Source organism: Patella vulgata, chromosome 6, assembly GCF_932274485.2.
Source record: "Patella vulgata chromosome 6, xgPatVulg1.2, whole genome shotgun sequence".
NCBI lineage: Eukaryota > Metazoa > Mollusca > Gastropoda > Patellidae > Patella > Patella vulgata.
The window spans coordinates 72,882,535-72,906,150 of NC_065884.2; the positions used below are offsets into that span (position 1 = coordinate 72,882,535).

General features: G+C 39.8%; 1 protein-coding gene across 1 annotated transcript in view; it reads left to right on the forward strand.

The window, feature by feature from the left end:
* LOC126825569 (3-methyl-2-oxobutanoate dehydrogenase [lipoamide] kinase, mitochondrial) overlaps window positions 1-23,616 on the forward strand; it is a 46,914-nt gene that overhangs the window by 1,291 nt on the left and 22,007 nt on the right. The window contains exons 2-7 of the mRNA XM_050555227.2: window positions 18,841-18,909; window positions 19,601-19,711; window positions 20,336-20,383; window positions 20,630-20,749; window positions 21,701-21,802; window positions 23,180-23,253. Coding sequence (XP_050411184.1) covers window positions 18,841-18,909; window positions 19,601-19,711; window positions 20,336-20,383; window positions 20,630-20,749; window positions 21,701-21,802; window positions 23,180-23,253 — 524 coding nt within the window. The remainder of the gene's footprint in view (window positions 1-18,840; window positions 18,910-19,600; window positions 19,712-20,335; window positions 20,384-20,629; window positions 20,750-21,700; window positions 21,803-23,179; window positions 23,254-23,616) is intronic.

The window sequence follows — 23,616 nt, forward strand, 5'->3', positions numbered from 1 at the left end:
ATGTAAATATACATAGATATAACCTCAGATGACCCTGACCTTAAAGGCTCAATACCACTCTTGTTGTAACTGAATAATATGTCCCAATCTTTATTCTGGTCAACAAATTGTACTATTTTACAATATTCCAATTAATTGATGATACAAATTTCATCTTAAAACACCTAATTTAAAAAATTGGAAAAATTCAACTAAATGATTTGAAAAGCCTAATGTAAACCTTTTCAAATGTAACTTGGATTTAAAAATATTTTCAATGTAATGGATAATTTACACAACAGGTAGGACACTTAAACATCTAATACTTAAAATAAGGCTATTATTTATTTTCTGGAGCTGTCAAGCCAGCAAGAGTGTTATTGTCCCTTTAAGGCCTACTGACCTTACACCGATTAAAAACCAGATTTGAGATTTATAAGTTAGTGGTAGTAGACATAGATACATACATGTTTACATCTGTAAATATTGGTGACAGGTAGGGCCTATATTTATTGTATGTATAAAGTATCACACTGATCAGCAGTAAATATTCTCTAGGCTGCTACAATCACTGGTAGGGATGACATCAATGCAGCTTATGATGGGTCCCTAATATTAACTAAAATTCTAGAACGTTTGTTTTTTTAAGCATTAGAAAAATAAATAAAGGTGTTTCAAGGATATGTAGGTAAAAATATTTCCTATTTAGTGTAAATGGGTGTGTAAAATGAGTAAAAGGCATCATTCTGCCCGAACCAGTAATGTCTTATGCAAACAAGACATGTGCCATTGAGCCAATGATTGACGCCGGGTGATATGATGTCACATGTTGAAAGCAGTCATCTTTTACAGAGATATTAGAAGATTTTCCTAATACTTCCGTAAAACAGATTGATAAAATATATACATGTACTATGTGCCATTTGGAGTTTTCGCAAAAATTTTGCGTTTTATCCACGGCCAAAATGTACTCAAATTGATTATTTAAGATTTAATTAAGAAAAAAAAAATATCAACAGTAAGAAAAATCAAGGATTAAAGAGAGGCCCATCAAAAGATTTTAGTGAAAAAATGTAAAATAAAAGTAGGGGGGTTGGATGGCCGAATGGTTAGCACGAGCGCGCTGTATCATAAGGCCTGTCATTGAGTCAACTGGCGTGGTTTCGAATCCCTGGTTGTACGTGACAAGGAGTAGGGTTGCCTGTCCAACCTCATGGGTTTTCTCCGGGTCCTCCGGTTTCCTCCCACTGCTAAAGACCCCTACGCGCAAGCGAATTATTGAAATAAAATTAAACCATATGTTAGTCCCGAAATGATCTAGTCTGTGTCGAGTGGACGTTAAACTCCATTTCTCTCTCTCTCTCATAAAAGTACATGTATCGTATAAGTAAATGTATCCTATAAGTATATGTATCCTATAACTTTACAATTACATTTATCTAAAAAGTACATATATATCCAAAAAGTAACATACATTTATCCTAAAACAGTACATATATCCTAAAACAGTACATGTATCCTAAAAGTGTGATATTCTAAAAGTATGATATTCTAAAAGTATGGTATCCTAAAAGTATGATATTCTAAAAGTACAATATTCTAAAAGTATGGTATCCTAAAAATATGGTATCCTAAAAATATGATATGCTAAAAAAAAGTACAATATTCTAAAAGTATGGTATCCTAAAAATATGGTATCCTAAAAGTATGGTATGCTAAAAAAAAGTACAATATTCTAAAAGTATGGTATCCTAAAAGTATGATATCCTAAAGGTATGTGTATCCTAAAAGTACAAATGATGATCAGTGATTTTAATATTAGTGACAGGTAGACTATGATATTAGAGACAGGTAGACTATGATATTAGAGACAGGTAGACTATAATATTAGTGACAGGTAGACTATGATATCGGTGTGTGTCAATTGACATAGTTACAAGTTACTCTAGACCTGATATTTTTGTAAGACAAGGACAGAATGTTATTGTTTTTTGTAAAACGAGCTGTAAGGCGAGGACGGCATGTTATTGTTTTTCATCAATAAGCAATTATGTTTGACATTCCATGTAGTCTCTGTAAACCAGTCTACTAAGAAACATAGTTGAAATGGAAGCCAGAAGAAAACTGGATAATTGAGCCAGTTCATGAACAAGGCTTACTATTTTAGTTCAGTTATAATAACGCTCCCAGCATTGGCCGAGAAAGTTCATTAGGATTTTCCGACGCAATTCCCCCCCCTCCCCTTGTCAGTGGTGCGGGACGGAGTGCCTGACAACGACAGCTGTCGAGTCATTCGGATGGGAAGAAAAACCGAGGTCCTGTATATACTTTGGTGTGCATGTAAAAGAACCCTTAGCATATGAAATTTGATATAAGAGTAGGCCGTATTGCCACTGTCCGGTCAAAATTTCCCTCATAGCACACTGTATGGTGTATGCCCGTCTTCATTAGCCATGTTGAGCAGAAGGCATAAACATACCAAGATCAATTGCACCCATTGTCGAGCACAACAGAACAGTGGCATCTGGAATTTGATGCGAAATATCTGAAATTAAATGCAGTTTTCTGGGCAAAATTCACCTCCCTAAAACATGTGAACACAGTATTAACTGTGTTAGTCTCCAATACACAATGCAGGACAACTGCACAGTAATTGGAAGACAGAACAAACCATACATTACAGATGGTACAGTTACAGTATATATCCCAGAACAGGTATACAAATATATGAATTAGGCCAGAAAAAAACCCTGAAAATATTTTATTTAAGAAAAACATCTGTGTTTCAAGGTGCAATCTTTTCTTGTTGTCTTTATTACAACACATTTTTCAAGGATTACATGTACATTTGTAAATATAAATTAGGTGGGTAGGTTAATGGATTCTACAGATGTTGTTGTTGTAAATATTGTGTTTGTAGAATTAAAGGGCGGTTGGATGGCTGAATGGTTAGCACTTGCACGCTGTATCATGAAGCCTGTCATTGAGTCAACTGGCGTGGTTTCGTTTGCCCGGTTGTACATGACAAGGAGTAGGGTCGCCTGTCCAACCTCATTGGTTTTCTCTTTGTCCTCCGGTTTCCTCCCACAGCTAAAGACCTTAAGCACAAGCGAATTATTGAAATAAAATTAAACCATATGACCTAGTCGAAATGACCTAGTTTTTGTCGAGTGGACGTTAAACCCCATCTCTCTCTCTCAAGGAGTAGCGTCACTGCTACAGACACCTACGCGCAATTGAATTATTGAAATAAAATTTAACCATGTGTTTCCCCGGTTGTATGGTTTCCTCTCAGTCCTACGTGCCAGCGAATTATTGAAACGAAATTGAACCATATGTTAGTCTCAAAATGACCTCGTTTGTGAGGAGTGGACGTTAAACTCTCTCTCTCTCTCTCTCTCTCTATGAGCAGGTAGCCTACATGTAGGTCAAATAAAACATACAAATCATCGTACATGACAATTGATGAGGAACGTGTTTGATTTGTCATGGAGTGGGTGGCCAAGTGGTCTAACTCTCTAACTCAATATAATTCTCTGTGGAACTTTCTTGGTCAACACCTGGATGTGACCAAGGACCTCCTGATTATGGATCCAGTTCGGCCAACACCTGGATCAGTCCCGGACCTGATTGTGGATCCAGTACGGCCAACACCTGGATCAGACCCGGGACCTGATTATGGATCCAGTTCGACCAACACCTGGATCAGACCCGGGACCTGATTATGGATCCAGTTCGACCAACACCTGGATCAGACCCGGGACCTGATTATGGATCCAGTTCGGCCAACACCTGGATCAGACCCGGGACCTGATTATGGATCCAGTTCGGCCAACACCTGGATCAGACCCGGGACCTGATTATGGATCCAGTTCAGCCAACACCTGGATCAATTCCTGTATCTCCTGATTAGTAATCCATCAACAAATAGAATGAACCCATGCGATCATAGAGATACCACAAAATGGTGTCTAACTTGTACGATTTCAGAGAAATAGGGTTTAACGTGCTACTGTTTTGCTCCGAACTGGGCTAATGAAGACGGGCATACGCCATACAGTGTGCTATGTGGGAAATTTTGCCCGGACAGCGGCACTATGGCCTACTCTTATCTCGAATTCCAACTGCCAAGGGATCTTTTACATGCATTCTATTCTAATGTATACACTGGACCTTGATTTTTTGTATCATCCGAAGGACTGGACAGCTGTCATTGTCAGGCTCTCCATCCTGCATCACTGACAAGGGAGAATCACGCCGGAAAATCTGGATGAACTTTCTCGGCCAATGCAGGGATCGAACACTCGACCTCCAGGCTAGCGAGCCAGCGTCTTACCCACTTAGCCACCGTGTTTACCGATTTATAAAGTAAATGGTTGAGACAATATACTTGTGTTAAAATCCACCTCTCTTTCGACTTAAATATACTGATCTAGATAAATATACCTGGGTGTAAATAATCTAGGTTAACGTGACATATACATGATTACCTGTAGTTTACATGATTACCTGTTGTACATGTTGACATGGTATGTTCAGTCTAGACTATTTAATTACACATTACCAGCTTGTACGTGACATGGTTTTTCCTTGTCTAGTCGTTCAGAAGGGACAAAAAAAACTGAGGTCCCGTCTTTACATTGGTGTGTACATAAAAGATCCATTGGCAGTTGGAATTCGATATAAGAGTAGACGATAGTGCCGCTGCCCGGGCAAAATTTCACTCATAGCACACTGTATGGCGTATGCCCGTCTTCATTAGCCCAGTATATGAGCAGAACAGTAGGACATTAAACCCCATTTCATTTCCTGTATCTAAAATATGACAAAGTCTATAGATCCATATAGGTTATTAAAAGATTAATTTATTAATTCAGGAAGTTCTATTCTAATCTACCCTCTCATCCACAATTTCTTTTTTCTGGAGCCATAACACACAGGTATTTTTTTTTGATTCATCGTCGTTAGCCCGATTGCTGCTGAACAGTTGGACCCCATTTTATTGTATTTATACAGAAGGTTGTAGAACACATAATAACCACAGTGTGACAGAGGTCAGATAAAGGCCATGTTAGATAGTATCAAACTACTTATTATATGATTTACAAGGTTATATTCCTAGATTTAGATGGCTGAATGGTTAGTGTGAGCGTGTTGTATCACACAGTCTGCCATTGAGTCAACTGGCAGGGTTTCGATTCCCTGGTTGTACATGTATGTGACAAGGAGTAGGGTCGCCTGTCCAACCTTGTGGGTTTTCCCTGGGTCCTCTGGTTTCCTCCCACTGTTAAAGACCCCTACGCGCAAGCGAATTATTGAAATAAAAAATTGAACCATATGTTAGTCCCGAAATGACCTAGTTTGTGTCGAGTGGAAGTTAAACCCTCTCTCTCTCTCTCTCTCTCTCTCTCACTGATACCTTATTCTGTGTCAGGGGAGTCACCGAACTTCACCGGCGTCGAGCCTGGAGACCTCCCCCAGAAAATTTTGAAAATTCAGAGCTGAAAAACGACATCTGTGGACTTTTCTTGAGGAGTTTACATATGATTTTATTTGGCTTTGCTGAGCTTCTTTTTTTTTGCATGAAAACTCAGCATTAGGAAATAGGAAGACAACACACCAGTTTTGTAACGATAATATTTGAATTATAATTCAAATTCTATCAGGAACAAGGATACACCATTTTTTTCAGAGTACAAGTTTCTTATTTTCAAAGCACAGATTTTTCATTTTGAAGCATGTTTTTGTTCCAATCCAGGCTATTTTAGGTTGTGTATTATTGTCTGATATACACTGTCCGAGATGTATGGTTAATTGAATATATTTACATACATGTACCTTAAACGGGTATTATTGACTGATATAATAAAATGTTGGGTATTGAAAGTGCAATATCACTCTGTGTCAATAGATTTAGGTCAGATATTCGGTGAGGACAAAGGCATGAATTTAAGTCGATTGAATATTTTTTGACCAGAATTCTTTAAGGCAAAAGTACTTGTGGTTTGTATGAACTTAAACCTTTATCATGTCTTGTTGGGGTTTTAGATTTTGAGGAACTATTGTGATCTTAGATTAGTTTTATGATGATATACAGAATTGCAGATCTTTCGTTTGGGCTCAAATGTTATATACATCATTATTTCACATGCCAAGCCCATAATCAACTCTGTAGACGGCTGGTTGGTTTTGATTTTCAACGGATTTAAACATGATCGTGAGTTAATAATTCAATTAAAAAACTGGATAATCGAGACTTTGTTTATTATCATAACAATGGTAGCAATGACAATTGAGACTACACCATTCTTCAAACGGCCATAATAAAGTAATTTGACTGAAATTTTCTTCAATATATTTCCATTTCATTATTTGTTGTTTTAATTATTATAATTTGTAGCAAGAACTGTCAGCTCTTTATCTAAATGTTATATAATGTATCTTTAATATAAATATTATAGCGAGAACTGTCAGCTCTTTATCGAAATCTTACATAATGTATCTTTAATATAACTATAGCAAGAACTTTTAGCTCTTTATCGAAATCTTACATAATGTGTAGGGGACTTTAGCTGTGGGAGGAAACAGAAGGACCCATCCCCTACTCCCCAGACTAAAGAAGACGGCCATACATCATGCAGTTTGCTATGAGGGACCACTGTTTCTGTCCCATTCAAACGACAACATGTTTTTTCCTTGTCGGGACCTCCGTCCTGCACCTCTGACAAGGGAAAATCAGACTGGAAGATCAGGATCGAATTCTGGACAGTCTGGTAATTAGTGAAGATTTCAGTTTACACTGGATACACAGGTCTATAATGATGATGATGACTGTTATAAAGAATAGATGGTGATATTCTACAATACGGGGAGTGGGGGTGGGGGGGGTGGATGGCTAAATGGTTAGCGCGTGCACATTGTATCATACAGTCTGGCGTGGTTTTGATTCCCCGGTTGTACATGACAAGGAGCAGGTTTTCCCCTACTCACAAGTGAAATATCGAAATAAAATTGAACCCTGTGTTAGCCCCTAAATGATCTAGTATGTGTAGAGCAGACGTTGAACCCCATTTTTCTCTCTCTTCTACAATAACAACCTATTTATACAAGGATATCAACCAGTAAACCTATATATATATATATATATATATATACAATAATACAGGTTAAAACCATGACATATATAATATATACTATAGCAAGAAATGAAGGCCATATGGTACTGAATACCAGGAATACCTTATAAACAAGTTCTTTATTCTGGTAGTTATTGGTTACGAGGCTAATCTTTCTTTTAATCACAGATTTACATAATTAATATTATCAGAGATGCCTGGGAGGGAGGATGGAGAGAGGTGGAGGAAATCTGAGAGAGAGAGAGAAAGGGGGGGCTGTGAGGGAGGGGGAGAGAGGTGGAGGAACTGTGAGAGAGGGGGAGAGATCAAGGGACTGTGAGAGAGAGAGAGATGGAGGGACTGTGAGAGAGAGGATTGAAGGAGGGGGAGACTGAGGGACTGAGAGAGGGAGGGGGGAGAGTTGTAGGTACTGTGAGTTGGGAGAGAGAGAGAGAGAGTGAGAAAAAGAGAGGGGGAGAGAGAGATGGAGGGAGGGAGAGATGGGGGACTGAGAGAATTATTTCGGGACTAACATGTATATTTATTTCAATAATCCACATGCACATGTAGGAGATAACACTACCAAGTTAAAAAACGTACACACCTGGGATTGATACCACACGGATTGTTTTCATGACAGATCTCTCGGGCACCAACCAAGACCCTTGAACTTACCGTTGATATTTAGACTGTCCAAGATGCATTGCTGAATCTGGTGACCTTGAGTTATCTCCGCTGCATTGCCTAAATTATCAATTTCCTCATAAAGAGATTTTTTTTTTACCCTGGGTTCATCCATATTTTTTTGTTTAGTTTCCCCCTTGTCAGTGGAGGAGGAGAGAAATGGGGTTTAACATCCACTCGACACAAGCTAGGTCATTTCGGGACTAACATATGGTTTAGTTTTATTTCAATAATTCGCTTGCACGTAGGGGTCTTTAGCAGTGGGAGGAAACCGGAGGACCCAGAGAAAACCCAGGAGGTTGGACAGGCGACCCTACTCCTTGTCACGTACAACCCAGTGGAGGAGGACGTTAGGCCTGGCATGAACAGGATGTAATTGTTCGAATGGGATGCAAAACTGAGGTCCCTTGGAAATATACAACAGGCAATGAAATAGGATTTAAGGTGTTAATGAACTAACCGCCCATGCAGTGTACTACCTGTATGGTAGATATTTTACCTGGACAGTGTAGCTATGTTATACTTTAATCTCAATATACAACCAGGTGATCTTTAACACAGTGCTAATCATATATACTATTCAAAAAAAGTAGGGGATATTTGATTTTTAAGTGTTATTAAAGTCACCTAATAAAACTGACGGAGAAACAAATGACAAAATGAAATGAAGTTCACATTCATCGATTTATTCCAAATGATCGTTAGACTAAGTAAGGCACAGACTGACCATGATAAGGGTAAAATGATACCCGGGGTCAAACAGCAAAGTTACCACAGCATCACAACCAAGTCAGTAACGGGTAAATCCTCCTCTGTTTGCCAAACAAGCATTGATCCGACGTGGCATACTCCTAATGAGACGTCTAAGGTCATTTTGGTCCAGATTGTCCCATTCCTGTTGCAACGCAGCAGCAAGTTCTTGGACATTGGCAGGACGTTGTTGACGTTGACGTAACCTCTGTCCAAGCATGTCCCAGACATGCTCGATGGGGGAGAGGTCGGGACTCAGTGCTGGCCAATTTAATGTGGTGATGTTCTGTTGTTGGAGGTAACCTGTAACGATCCTGGCCCTGTGACATCTTGCGTTGTCATCCTGGAAGATGAAACGGCGGCCATGACGTCGTGCGAACGGCACAACATGATCTGCCAAGATGTTGTCCCGGTAGTACTGGCCTGTAACACGCCCTGCAACAACATGTAAAGCCGTTCTTCCAGCAACAGTGATGCCTCCCCACACCATAACAGAACCACCCCCAAATCGATCATGTCTGATGACGTTAACGTCTTGGAAGCGCTCGTTTCGACGACGCCACACCCTCCTACGTCTGTCCAAAAAATCAACAGTGAACCTTGACTCATCTGAAAACATCACATTGCTCCAGCGTCGATTATCCCAGTGTTGACGATCCCTACACCAACGATGTCTTGCCTGAATGTGATGCGCCATTATAGTTAATTATATATGTTACAAGTCCCTGTAGGTTACAGGTCCCTTCGTTCATTGTTAGTTCTCGTGATACGAGACATCCGGGTTATCGATTATGTTATTGTAATGGTGGCACGTCAATTAAAGTTATCAACAGTTGTCGCTGTCTGTGTTTGTCCCTGTAGTACTCCCCACTAAACTGTCGTGGTGGCTGATTGTGGATTTATTCCTTACGTCTCCGTGAACTGCAGGACTCGGCAAACAAGAAATATCATTCAACAGGCAGGTTACAGTGTACTGTAAATAGATTTCTGTTGGCTCGCGTAGAAGCGCGCCATATAATTTTTATTTTTAAGACGAACCCCCATCAATTTATCAATCAATGGCTTCAACTCGCGCCCCAAAGCAGCGTGTTTTGACAAAAGATGAAACTATCACCTCGTTCGAGGCCTGGAAACAGAACCTTACATACATTTTATCTCTAGATGACAACTTCGCCCCATTCTTCGCTCCCGATATTGTATGGTCTAAGAAAAGCAGGGATAACCCAAATCGAGGCTTTACCGACGAACGTGGGAAGACTGCAGCACAAAAGGTGGTTTTTTTAGAGCTCATGTTGGGTCAAATCGCCAATTTTTGCCCGGTGATAGCCCGCAACACCATTATTCACAAGTCTGTGAGTATAAGCTCTGTTTGGCAATCAATCCGTGCTCACTATGGATTTCAGAATAGTGGGGCACAGTTCCTTGACATCTGTGATATGAAACTAGAAATGGATGAAAAACCAGAAGACTTATTTCAGAGGCTGATCGCCTTCGTTGATGACAATCTATTAACTGTCGGATGCGGTCTTACACACTATGGAACTCAAGTTACCGAGGAGGAAATGTCTCCATCCTTAGAAAATCTGATAACAGTATTATGGCTTCGTTTAATCCACCCCGGTTTGCCCAAGCTCGTTAAGCAACGGTATGGAATCCAATTACGTACATGTACTATCGCGTCACTTAAACCAGAGATATCAATGGCCTTGTCATCCCTTTTAGAAGAGGTGGAAACTGCTGAAGAGGTTCGTTGCATGCGTATGGGTTCCCGACCACCGTTTCGCCCAGACTCCAGACTGCATAACCCCCCGCCAAGGCCCAGGCCACAAACCTTAAAGCCACAACGTGTTACAAAAAGATCGCCTACAATGTGTCCTCTATGCTTACAATCCAACCGAGGTTCCACTGACCATTACCTCAGTCTATGTCCATATTTGCCCGAGAGCGACAGAAAGTTTATGTCACGAGCCAGGCAGGTTATCGTCGATTCTGACGATGATGAGAACACTGATATCATTTCAGATGCCAATAATGCTGATACGCCAACTTTGTCGGTTTCATCACGAAGAGTCCAAGTCGATCAGTCTCCCTATCTTGATGCATTCTACGACCACCATGCCATCCGCATAACCGTCGACTCTGGTTCCGAAACGAATATGATAAGTCATCCTCTCGCTCTCCAGTTGGGCATTCCTGTTACTAAAAGTACACAATACGCTACTCAGGCTGATGGCCGAACATTGTTAAACGTTGTCGGAGAAACTCGCTTTGAGTTGACAAGAGACGATCATATCTTATCATTCACCGCATTAGTCGTGTCCTCTATGGATGTGGAACTACTTGGAGGAACCCCTTTCATGTCTGTCAACGATGTAGCCGTGCGACCTTCCAAGCAACACGTACTTATTGGTGGCCATATTTATCCATACGGTTCCTCTTCTCCAAAGTCAAGTCCATCGGTACGACGCACTCAAGCTTCTGTTTTAAGATCGAATACTGCTACCACTATTTGGCCTGGTAAATTCATAGAAGTAGATGTCCCAGCTGAACTCGACAACATCGACACAGTGGCCGTGGAACCCCGGCTAGATCTCTCTCCCCATCAGACCGAAGCATTATGGCCTGCTCCGTCCGTCTTACGACCGATAGGCGGAAAGTTACGTATACCTAACTCTACTGATTTACCAATCATCGTTCGCAGAAACAGCCACTTTTCTCAGGTGCTACCTGTGTATAACCCCCTGGTATCACCGAATTCAGCCAATGACATACACACACTGACCACATCCATGCCCAATCCGCCCTCATCTGCTGTTACGCTTGATCCGGATGAAATACTGTCACCTCTTGTTCACAAGCAGTTTCGCACCCTACTACGACAATACGACTCTGTTTTCAGCACAACACCCAAGGGCTATAACGGTGCATTTGGTCACTTCACCGCAAAAGTCAATATGGGTCCAGTCCTTCCACCCCAACGAAAAGGGCGTGTCCCCCAGTATGCTAAAGATAAGCTAGATGAACTACAATCCAAATTTGATGAGCTTGAGAGCATCGGAGTCTTCCGGAAACCCGAGGACCTGGATATGGTAGTCGAATACTTAAATCCGTCATTTTTGATCAAAAAGCCCAATGGTACATACAGACTGGTGACTGCGTTTGGCGAAGTCGGCAAGTATGCTAAACCACAACCATCCCTGATGCCAGATATCGATTCAACCTTACGGTCAATTGCCAGTTGGACTTACATAATTGCTACAGACTTGTCAAATGCCTTTTACCAAATTCCCTTATCCGCGGATTCTATGAAGTTTTGCGGCGTCGCTACCCCATTTAAGGGTATCCGGGTATATACTAGGTGTGCCATGGGTATGCCGGGCTCAGAGACAGCGTTAGAAGAGTTAATGTGCCGTGTGCTGGGAGATTTGATACAACAGGGATTTGTCGCCAAAATTGCCGATGATTTGTACTGTGGGGGGAATACTCCTGAAGAACTCCTAAAGAACTGGCAGGCTGTTCTCAATGCCTTACACACAGCCTCTCTCAACTTAAAGGCCTCTAAAACAATCATCGCACCGAGAAAAACTACCATTCTTGGATGGACCTGGTGTCAGGGATCTTTAACTGCAAACCCTCACAGAATCGCCACCCTATCGACGTGTGCAATCCCTAAGACTATTAAAGACTTGCGAGCCTTTATAGGTGCATACAAGTTCCTCTCACGTGTACTTCCGCAGTGTGCTAAATATTTGAGTCCACTCGATAGCCTAGTGGGAGGAGGAGCTCAGTCTAAAGATATAATCGTCTGGACGGATGACACGACTGCTTCATTCCACCTGGCACAGGCATATTTAAAAGATGCGAAGTCTATCACTTTACCAAGACCCAACGATCAGTTATGGATAGTCACAGATGGGGCAGTCAGAAGCTTTGGATTGGCCTCCACATTATACCTTATTAGAAACGACAAACTACAATTAGCTGGTTTCTACAGCGCGAAGCTCCCTGAACGAAAACATGGATGGAGTCCCTGTGAGATCGAAGCTTTATCTATTGCGGCATCCATCAAACACTTTGCTCCTTATATCATTCAGTCTGGTCACGTAGCTCAAATTCTTACCGACAGTAAGCCTTGTGTTGAGGCTTATTCCAAGTTACAAAGGGGTGAATACTCTACTAGTCCAAGAGTGACCACATTTCTATCCATTGCCAGTCGATATCAAGTTTTCATTCGCCACCTAGCCGGCAAGGTCAACATTCCGTCAGATTTTGGAAGTCGAAATGCTCCAGATTGTGAAGATATGAGTTGTCAAGTGTGCTCATTCATATCGGTTACCATGGACTCTGTTGTTCGTGCCGTGTCTGTGAAAGATATTATGAATGGATCGGTCAGGCTGCCATTTGTTAATCGCTCCATGTGGCGCCAGGCTCAGCAAGATTGTAAGGACCTGCGTCGAGTGCATGCCCACCTTGCACAGGGCACTCGACCATCAAAGAAATCTACCAATATTCATGACGTCAAACGGTACCTCAATACCGTCTCCATCGCATTAGACGGAACCCTAGTCGTTCAAAAGTCTGACCCTTTAGCTGTGACTCGAGACTTAATCGTCATCCCAAGGGACCTGATACTAGGTCTACTCACTGCGTTACACATTCGTTTGGATCACCCCTCAAGCTACCAAACACGTCTTATCGTTCGTAGATATTTCTACGCATTGGATTTAGATCAAGCCGTGGACGCTGTATCTAGAAACTGTCAACAATGTGCAGCTCTTCACAAAATACCATCTTCTATTATTCAACAAACTAGCGAACCCCCACCTAAAGCTGTTGGAACCTATTTCGCCGCAGATGTTTTATGTCGCGCCAAACAGAAAATTCTCGTACTCCGTGAATGTGTTACCTCCAAAACTTCTGCGACCCTAGTTCCGGATGAAAAGCACCAAACTATCCGGGACGCCCTTCTCCAATTGTGCATTGAGATGGTACCAGTTGAAGGCTGTAGTATTATACGCTGTGACCCAGGCCCCTGTTTTCAAGCTATAGTTAATGACCGCTTACTGAACCAACATGGTGTTTATGTCGAACTTGGCCGAACAAAGAACATAAATAAAAACCCTGTAGCTGAACACGCCATCCAAGAAATCGAGGATGAGATCCTCCGACAGGACCCTTCAGGATCCCCCATCACCCCAGTTTTATTAAGCTGTGTCATTGCGCGCGTTAATTCTCGTCTTCGGGCCAGTGGTTTGTCGGCTAGGGAAATGTGGTGCAAGCGGGATCAAATCACCAATGAGCAGTTACTCATCGATGACAGTAATCTCATACATGCTCAACAAGTGCGACGTCACCAAAATCATCCTTACAGTGAACGGTCAAAAAACCCTCTTGGCAAGTCTGGTCCTCCACAGAACGTCCGTATTGGGGATTTAGTTTATTTATTTTGTGATCGTGATAAAAACAGGGCACGTGACAAATATATTGTCTCGGGTGTTCAGAACGGCTTTCTACAACTTCATAAGCTGAGGAACTCTCAAATCCGCTCGAAGACATACTCCGTCCATCCTACAGAGGTTTACAAGGTAAATATTTCCCCCACAGCTTGCTCCGTTGCTTCAGATGATAGCGAAGATGATACGGTCATCATTCCTTCTGTATTGACCACACCACTCGACCCGACTGCATCAGCTCAACTACCCGACCGTGGCGAGGCAGAAGCATCAAGCAGTTCGTCAGAATCTGATCTTATCGATGATACCCTGAACATCCAGACCCTGTCAAATACAGCAACAAGTGTTTCTTCTAACATACCAGGATTACCACGAAATCGTACACGCCAGTTGCCTAAAAACTAATAGACTATGTTCTTTATTAAGACTTTTAAGTGTTTTCATGTCTAAAAGTTATTTTTAATTCCATAAATTGTTCTACAAGAAAAGGAAAAAAAGGGTCGCGCCATTATAGTTAATTATATATGTTACAAGTCCCTGTAGGTTACAGGTCCCTTCGTTCATTGTTAGTTCTCGTGATACGAGACATCCGGGTTATCGATTATGTTATTGTAATGGTGGCACGTCAATTAAAGTTATCAACAGTTGTCGCTGTCTGTGTTTGTCCCTGTAGTACTCCCCACTAAACTGTCGATGATCTCTCAAACAAGGGATCACGCGAGGACGTCGGGCGCGAAGGTGACCCCTATGCAGTCGATTCCGAATCGTCTGGCCACTCACTCTCACACCAGTGTCTGTTTGAAGACGAGCGCTGATCTGATTTGCTGTGATGACACGATTTCTCAAGGCCAAGGTACGGATAAATCGATCCTGGGCTTGAGTTGTCGCCCTTGGTCGACCTGAGCGTGGTCTGTCCTGTACAGATTGTGTATCACGGTATCTGGACCATAGCCTGCTTATGACAGACTGAGAAACATTCATCGTCCGCGCCACAACCGCCTGTGTTGTGCCGATCTGTAGCATGCCAAGGGCACGTAACCTTTCATTTTGGGTAAGCCGACGCATATCAAAATTTGTTTTCTGGTCACTAAAACAATTAAACTGATGTTTCCACCCTGGAATTCAATGCCACAATAACTGTAACATTCAAAGTCAGAGTCGTGCAAATCTTGGGTTGGACCCCCATGATGATCCCAAGCATCACCTGCATTCCATGCGGTAGCTATTGGTGCATTTGGGCGTCACATGTAACTGGAAATGTTTCTTCTGTTAGGTTCTATAGTGACTTTTTTCGTAGTCATTTGCATATTTTAGTATTATGCCCCCAAAATCAAATATCCCCTACTTTTTTTGAATAGTATATATATGAAATGAAATGAAATGGGGTTTAACGTCCTACTGTTTTGCTCCTAAACTGGGCTAATGAAGACGAGCATACGCCATACAGTGTGCTATGAGGGAAATTTTGCCCGGGCAGCGGCGCTACGGCCTACTCTTATATTGAATTCCAACTGCCAAGGGATCTTTTACGTGCACGCCAATTTGTACACGAGACCTTGGTTTTTCGTACCATCCGAACGACTAGACAGCTGTCCTTGTCAGGCCCTCCGTCATGGTGGCTATTTGACTAAGACGCTGGTTCGTGGTCTGGAGGTTGCAAGTTCGCGCCCATTGTTGGCAGAGACAGTTCTTTTTGATTTTCCGGCCTGACAAGGACAACTGTCTAGTCATTTGGATGGGACAAAAAAATGTGGTCCTGTGTACCCATTTTGGCGGGCATGTAAAAGATCCCTTGGCAGTTGGAATTTGATATAAGAGTAGGCCATAGCGCTGCTGTGCTGGAAAAATTTCTTCATTAGCCCAGTTGGAGCATAACAGTAGGACATTAAGCCCAATTACATTTCTCTCTTCAACACTACTGACAAGAAGATATTAGGCTGAAAAATTATGAAAAACTGTCTTAGCAAACATTGGTGTTGAACCCAGGCCTGCTTACGTGTAGTTAGTAAACCAGCGTCTAACTCACCGAGCCAAGATGGCTCCATGTCGACTGGCATTACATCTTGTTGTTGGTTTATAACATTACAAAACACAATCCTTTTTTTTAAAATCTAATAAATGTGTTTAAATATACACTTGTTATCCAACCATTGTTAAACCTTGTCTTGTTTTGGCAGGTACACACATTTATGTAACTGTTTTTAGATAAAATGTCTATTAATAGATACTGATACAGATGGAAATGTTCTTTTATTTGAAAATGGTTATTTTAGAAAAATAATATGATTGGGGAAAAACCCATCCTAACATGGGTGTCACACATGGGGGGGGGGGGGCCCGACCCCCCCAATTGTTTTTCTAGGGGGGTCTGAATATATTTGGACCCCCCAAAAAATTTACATCGTAGGCCCAAACTCCTATTTATTTCCAAAAATTATTAGGATTAGTTAAGATTCCATCTGTATAAAACCTGTAGATATCCAAATATGGTTTACATTGCTAAAATAAAACACAGAGAGAATCATCCTGGAAACCTGTGCGAAGTGAAAAGTAACCGTGTGTAGACAGCATGGCCACATGGTGTTTGTTTATAGTTTTTAGGGGTTTTAAAAAAGGGTTAGGGTTGCGCCCCCCCCCCAATATATATTTCACGGGTACGCCTCTGCATCCTAATAAACATTTCCTGGCGTGTAAGAATATTGTTGTTAATTTATAAAAAAACCAACCAAATACCATTGTTGTTAAAGTAGCATAGTAATTGTTGATATTGTTAACATTGTTAAAGTAGTAATACTGTTAATAATTTATCAAAAAACAGCCACATACCATGGTTACCCCTTGTCAGTGATGCAGAATAGAGGGCCTGACAAGGACAGCTGTCTAGTCGTACGGATGGCACGAAAAACTGAGGTCTCGTGTACACATTGGCATGCACGTAAATAATCCCTTGACAGATGGATTTCGATATTAGAGTAGGACATAGTGCTGCTGTCCGGGAAAAATTTCCCTCATAGCACACTGTATGGTGTATGCCCGTCTTCATTAGCCCAGTGGGAGCAGAATAGTAGGACGTTAAACCAAATTTAATTTCATTTGTAATTGGCTGATCTTTTCTGGCTTCAAATCTTATATAAATTATTAATAAGATATTTATTCACAAGCCAAGCCTATAATCCAAATGACTAGACAGCTGTCCTTGTCAGGCCCTCCGTCCTGCACCAATGACAAGGGGGGAACCACGTAATTGGAGAATCTTGATGAACTTTCTCAGCCAATGCAGGGATCAAACACATGACCTCGAGGCTGGCGAGTCAACATCTTACCCACTTAGCCACCATGACTCCCCTGCCAATTCAACTTGCTAATGACAGATTTATCTCTTGTATAATGTAAGAAGTTATTTGGCTTGTATATATATATCGATGTACGGCTGCTTTAAAACCTGCTCTAGATTTATAAATCTGATGCAATACTGTTACGTTAGAAGAGAAAACACTGATTGCAGCAGGTTAGGTTATCATGAATAAATCATACCGAGGCCAAAACATAGCCATTGATTATTTTTATTCTTGGCTTCGTCTGTACCTGTCATAGCTCGTGTTTCAATTACTGGCTGTTCAAGGTCATTGATTTGATAAAGTATATTTTAGCAGACGATTTATTCATTTCCTAATATAGATGTCCAAATGATTGAAGCCAGATGATTTGTTGTTTCTTTAGCCAATGAAATCTTTTACATTACTACATCATTAACTGTTTGTTTGTTTGGGACAGAGAATTAACGATTTGTTTGGCTCCAACAGAAAATAATATAGTTGTTATATCCACAGTATAACAACCTGCTTCCAAATGATCAAATCAATAGAAACAAATATAAACTTTAAATGACTTAAAAATACATTATGGGAGATTAGATAAAGAGCTGACAGTTCTCGCTATAATAGTTAAAAACTAGATAGTGTAAAGGTAATTTGTTAAAAATTTCAGTCAAATTGGTCCACTATGAACCGAGATATCAGCTTTGTAAATTTCTGCCTAGCCTCGTTCATCATTACTAAAGTTAGTACGTTAAAAAGCATAGTCTCGATTATCCATTGTTTTGATTTGATTATCAATGAGCGTTTGCAGCATATAGGATTCTAATCCAGTCGATATCGAAGGCTAGCCTTGACATCGAGAATTGATTATGGTCTGAAAAAAATAATAAATGTCTTATTAATAATATTACATAAGATTTCAGGCCTAAAGAAAGACCTGCAATAGGCAGATTTAGCTCTTGTATAATGTATGTTTAAGTTTGTATAATACCGGTAGATTTTATTGTTAACTAGCTCTAGGAGAATTATAAACCAATCAAACATTTTAATTATTTCTAATAATAACTTTATGGGTTATTTCTCTTGATCAGTCTTATATACGCCCACATGTGGTCGTATATATTTTGGTAAGTGTACCGCATCCACAAAGTCATGGGTATCGTAAAACCATCTTATGTAGCATCTTAGGGTTCATAAGCGTAAAAACTTACTTCCTCAGGAAAAAACACTACACATTTGAAAGGTTAGTTGCTATAAAAGATGGTTTTGTGATACCCATGACTTTGTTTTTAACCCCTCCTACTACTGGTGTCACCGTATCAAGTTTATTATGACTTGGATCCCATCTAAGTTTATGTTATTCAAATGGTTTGGTATTGTTCTCTCTTTATTTTTATTTGGATTCACGTAATGGCTCGTGGACGCTCTAGTTTTCCTGTCTTGTAAATGCCCCCATTACAATTGATGCTGTGGGTATGTTTTGTTCACTGACAACTTATTTTTTTTGTAAGCACTATAATGAACTTTGTTTTCTATTTTTAGCCGTCTGTACGTTTAACCCCAGCAGCCATCTTGTATTCTGGTAAAAGTAATGATGACAGTCATATTTTGGTAAGTAGCCAATTTTACTGATTGTTTGTTACCATGGCAACATAGCAGCATGTTGGTAACCAATAAGTTAACAGTAAATACAAGTAAAAAAACAAAACATTGTATACTTTAAACTACCAACAAAAATAATATACTCAATGAATTTACTACTAGTGTTTTGTTACCATGGCAACAGTTTCTATAATAGATTTACCTAAAAGTACTAGTTGTTATACTGTGATATTTTGTTGTTTGTAAACTGGTTTAATGGTTTGAAGGGAGGTTGGATGGCCGAATGGTTAGCATGTGCTGGCTGTATCATTGAGTCAATTTTGATTCCCAGTTGTACATGACATGGAGTAGGGTCGCCTGTCTAACCTCTGTGTTTTCTCTGGGTCTTCCGGATTCCTCCAACTGCTAAAAACTCCTACGCGCAAGCAAATTATTGAAATAAAATAGAACCATGTGTTAGTCCTAAATGACCTATTTTGTGTGGAGTGGATGTTAAACCCCATTTCTCTCTCTCTCTCTGTCCAGGCAAAATTTTCCTCATTGCACAAAGTATTGGGTATGCCCTCTTCTATAGCCCCGTCGGAGCAGAACATCATTTCATTTATTTCTTTTCTTCACATAATGATAAGCCCAAAAAGGTTAAAAATGAGAAATTTATAATAATTGTTTAATATTTGTGTATTATTTTTTTTATTATTAGAGAAGCGCCCAGTACCTACATAAAGAACTGCCAGTTCGTATAGCACATCGTATTGCCGGATTCCGTGGTTTGCCTTTTATCATTGGATGTAATCCTACTATATTACAAGTTGTAAGTTTATCTCTTGCTTAAAATACACATACAAAATAATATACCATTGGCATGTCGGGGGTGGGGGGGGTTGGATGGCCGAATGGTTAACTCTTGCTGGCTGTATCATAAGGTCTGTAATTGAGTCAACTGGCATGGTTTCAAAACCCCGGTTGTGCGTGAAAAGGATTAGGGTCGCCTGTCCAACCTCGTGGGTTTTCTCCGGGTCCTTTGGTTTCCTCTCACTGCTAAAGGCCCCTACTTGCAAGCGAATTATTGAAATAAAATTAAAACTATATGTTAGTCCTGAAATGAACTAGTTTGTATCAAGTGGACATTAAACCCCATGTGTGTATTTTTAAATCATAAGGTCTGTAATTAAGCAGCTGGCGTGGTTTCGCTTCCCCAGTTGTACGTGACAAAGATTGGGTTTTCTCCGGGTCCTCCAGTTTCCTCCCACTGCTAAATACCCCTACACACAAGCGAATTATTGAAATGAAATTGAACCATATGTTAGTCCCAAAATGACCTAATTTAGTGTTGAGTGCACTACTAGCTGGATTGTTGTATCTGACAATATATATATATTCAGGTTGTTATATTTCCATACCTGTATTTCTACCTGTTTCATTGTTTATTTTTCAGCATGAATTATATATACGAGCTTTTCATATTCTCTCAGAATTCCCACCTGTAAGTACATTCTGCTGTTCTAGCGCTTTACATTATATGTAACCTGAAACCTTTCATATTTTGAGTGAAGTCCATCGTGACTAGCTGGTCAGCATTCATTTAACAAGATTATCTTTCGATTACTGGCCATTATTTGTCTTCAATTGATTGTATTATATTATGTCAACGATACATTCAACTCAATTCCATTTAATTTGTACTACAACGAACACAGAATGTATGTGATCCGATTTTAATATTATCCAGGTTGTCGATCTGGGTATAGAAAAGGATTTTTCGGATACTTTACGCAGTTTATTAGATGATCATAAAGATGTGGTTACTCTGTTGGCCGAGGGATTCGGAGAATGTCGAAGACATATTAACGTAAGTTTTATTTATCTCTGTTCTATAGTTTTTCATTTCTCTCCGATCTATAGTGAATGTTATCCATAAAGTTGTCATTTTATTATATATCCCGTTCGCTAAATTCCCTTCAAAGATACTATACGTCATCAATATGGAGATGTGGCAGTCAAACAGATCAATCAACTTGTTAAATCAGAAGAGAAGCATATAAGGGTTACCAACAATCTAACAAACTGTTAATTAGTTTATTGTTATCCACTTGTATATAACCTTCTATAACATGTTTGATTGTATCATTGCTTGATAACGGTGAGAATATCCTCATTGAAACGTTGCAGTTAATAAACCTAGTGAATGTCATCCATAAAGTTGTCATTTTATTATAGTTTTTCATTTATCTCTGATCTATAGTTTATATGTGTATAAATGGTTTATCAAATTGAAGTAAAAAATCTGTAAATAGACGAACAGCCTTCCCAGATTTCTCTCAGCTACTAGTTTCGTTCTTATTCGAACTCTTCAGGCTTAAATGAGGATGTGCGGTGGCCCTCTATATATAGTGTCGGTGGGCACCGGAGCACATGTGATCACGGATTATAATCCAACTGCTGTTCAAGTTAGCATGCTCATAAAAGAGAAATGGCATCTATTAACCGGATCGGACATGTGCCGTTCTATCTCCGTAAGGAAAGCCAATGAATTCAAATGGATTCACACTTTAAGAACATTCGCACCGGATGGCATTAACGATAGGATGTAGTCCCGAGGGGTCCCCCACTTTATTGTTTACTCTTATCATATTGAAACAAAAATATAACCATTTAAAAGCATTCAGCAGTTGGAATTCGATATAAGAGTAGGCCATATTGATGCTGCCTGGACAAAATTACCCTCATAGACAATTAATTTTAAATTCATCGTATCATTGTAAATATTTTAATTGTTTATCCCCCCCTGTTTTATTTTCAGGATGAGAATCTGATCAAAAGTTTTCTGGATAAAACGTTAACATCCCGTCTCGGTATACGAATGTTGGCCGAGCATCACCTAGCTTTACACACTGAAACAAGGGTAAGCACAGAATTATTTCTAATCATTTCATTGGTTAAAATATTAAACATTTAGTTGGTGATATCTCGTTATACGGTGGACATTGTTTAAATTTTTCATTATTCTTTAAAGAGGGTTTTAGAATTATATTTATTTTGTTTTTGACATTTTTAATCGAACAAAACAGAAAAATGTTTGGAAAAAATCCACTTTTATTTTTTTAAATTCAAATTCCATGACGTGGGTATAATATTATATTTTATTTCTGAGCAAAATGGTTTTCTTACCCTTTCCCTCATTAGTTTTGCAATTCCATAGAGTGGTTTTCAGATAATTTATTTTCCTACTGAACAAACCGCGAAGCTGTATGACCATTACCCTTTCAGTCCAGAACATCCAGTGACAAGATTTAACTATGTTTAGGGTTCATCAAGTGAGCTGATTGCATAAAGGAATAAAAGAAATGGTTGACACAAAATTAAAATTTCTCTGCCACCATGTCTGGGACAGCTGGAGACTAACACATGTTATAGTGAAACTAGAGAGGAAAATTTTGCCCAAACAGTGGCATTTCTTCATTAAATTCTGTCTTTACATTAATACTATCACCTGATAAGTCGAAACAGGATTGGAATATCTCACGATACTTCTGGGACCATGACACGATACTTCTGGGACCACAACATGGTTCAAACCTGGACCATTATAATCGTTCATCCAGCATCCCGACCACTTGATTATGAAGGCCCTGTTGTACAACCTGATTAAAACATAAATCCTATTTCGTTTCGTTTCTCATAGTTGAAAATTTTGTTTACTTGCCTTTAATACACTAGGATCTGGAAGAGTTGTTATATTACCGGCATTCTGGATGACGTGATGGATTTGCCAATGAAACGGTCTGTTATGGCGAGTCTTTGGCGCGAGTTGAACGGAACTGTGGGTAACCCACTAGAAACGTCAACGTTGATTGGATAATCATATGGCTGATGTCATAGGGTCAAAAGCCGCTCATAAGACCTCTGACTCGACCTTCTACTACAACCGGTCAGATCTTCATGTAGTAGAGACCATCAAAAGTATAAAAAAAAAACGAAACTAAATATAGATCTGTATTTTAATCCGATTGCTCTGTTTTACTACAGGAGATAGTCGATAGAAATGATGTATTTTGTGTCAACTTCCATTTAAACTTTGTTCCTTTATGATTGATAACAGGAATTTATCGAACAGCAATTAAAAAAAAACATAATTGATTATATTTTAATTATTTTGGGGGTGGAGCCAGTTTGAGGTCAGAGTTTATATAAATTAAGGTTGGGGATATGATAATAGGATATATTTGTGTATTGGTATATATTGTGGCACAATTTGCTAGCAACCCTGTATCTTTCACAGCCTAACTACGTGGGCATAGTAAATGTTGGATTCTCACCCCGAAAACTTATAGAAAAGAAGGCAGATTTTGTAAGGTAAGCTTCGGGTGTGTTCTCTCTCATTCTCAAACATGTATTTATATATATTAACCATTAATATACAGTCGGTGAAATCAGAATAAAAAAAAATATGTCAAATGAGATTGTTTATGAAATCATTTCAAAGTGACTAAAGGGAGGGAACTTTGATCCAATGTTACACGTGTCTTATCATCGTCATGGTTTCCAACGGCTAAAAACACCTGTCTAACCGTCGTTATGGTTTCCAACTGATAAACACACCTGTCTAATCATTGTCACGGTTTCCCACTTATAAACACACCTGTCTAACCATCGTCATGGTTTCCTACTGATAAACACACCTGTCTAACCGTCGTCATGGTTTCCAACTGATAAACA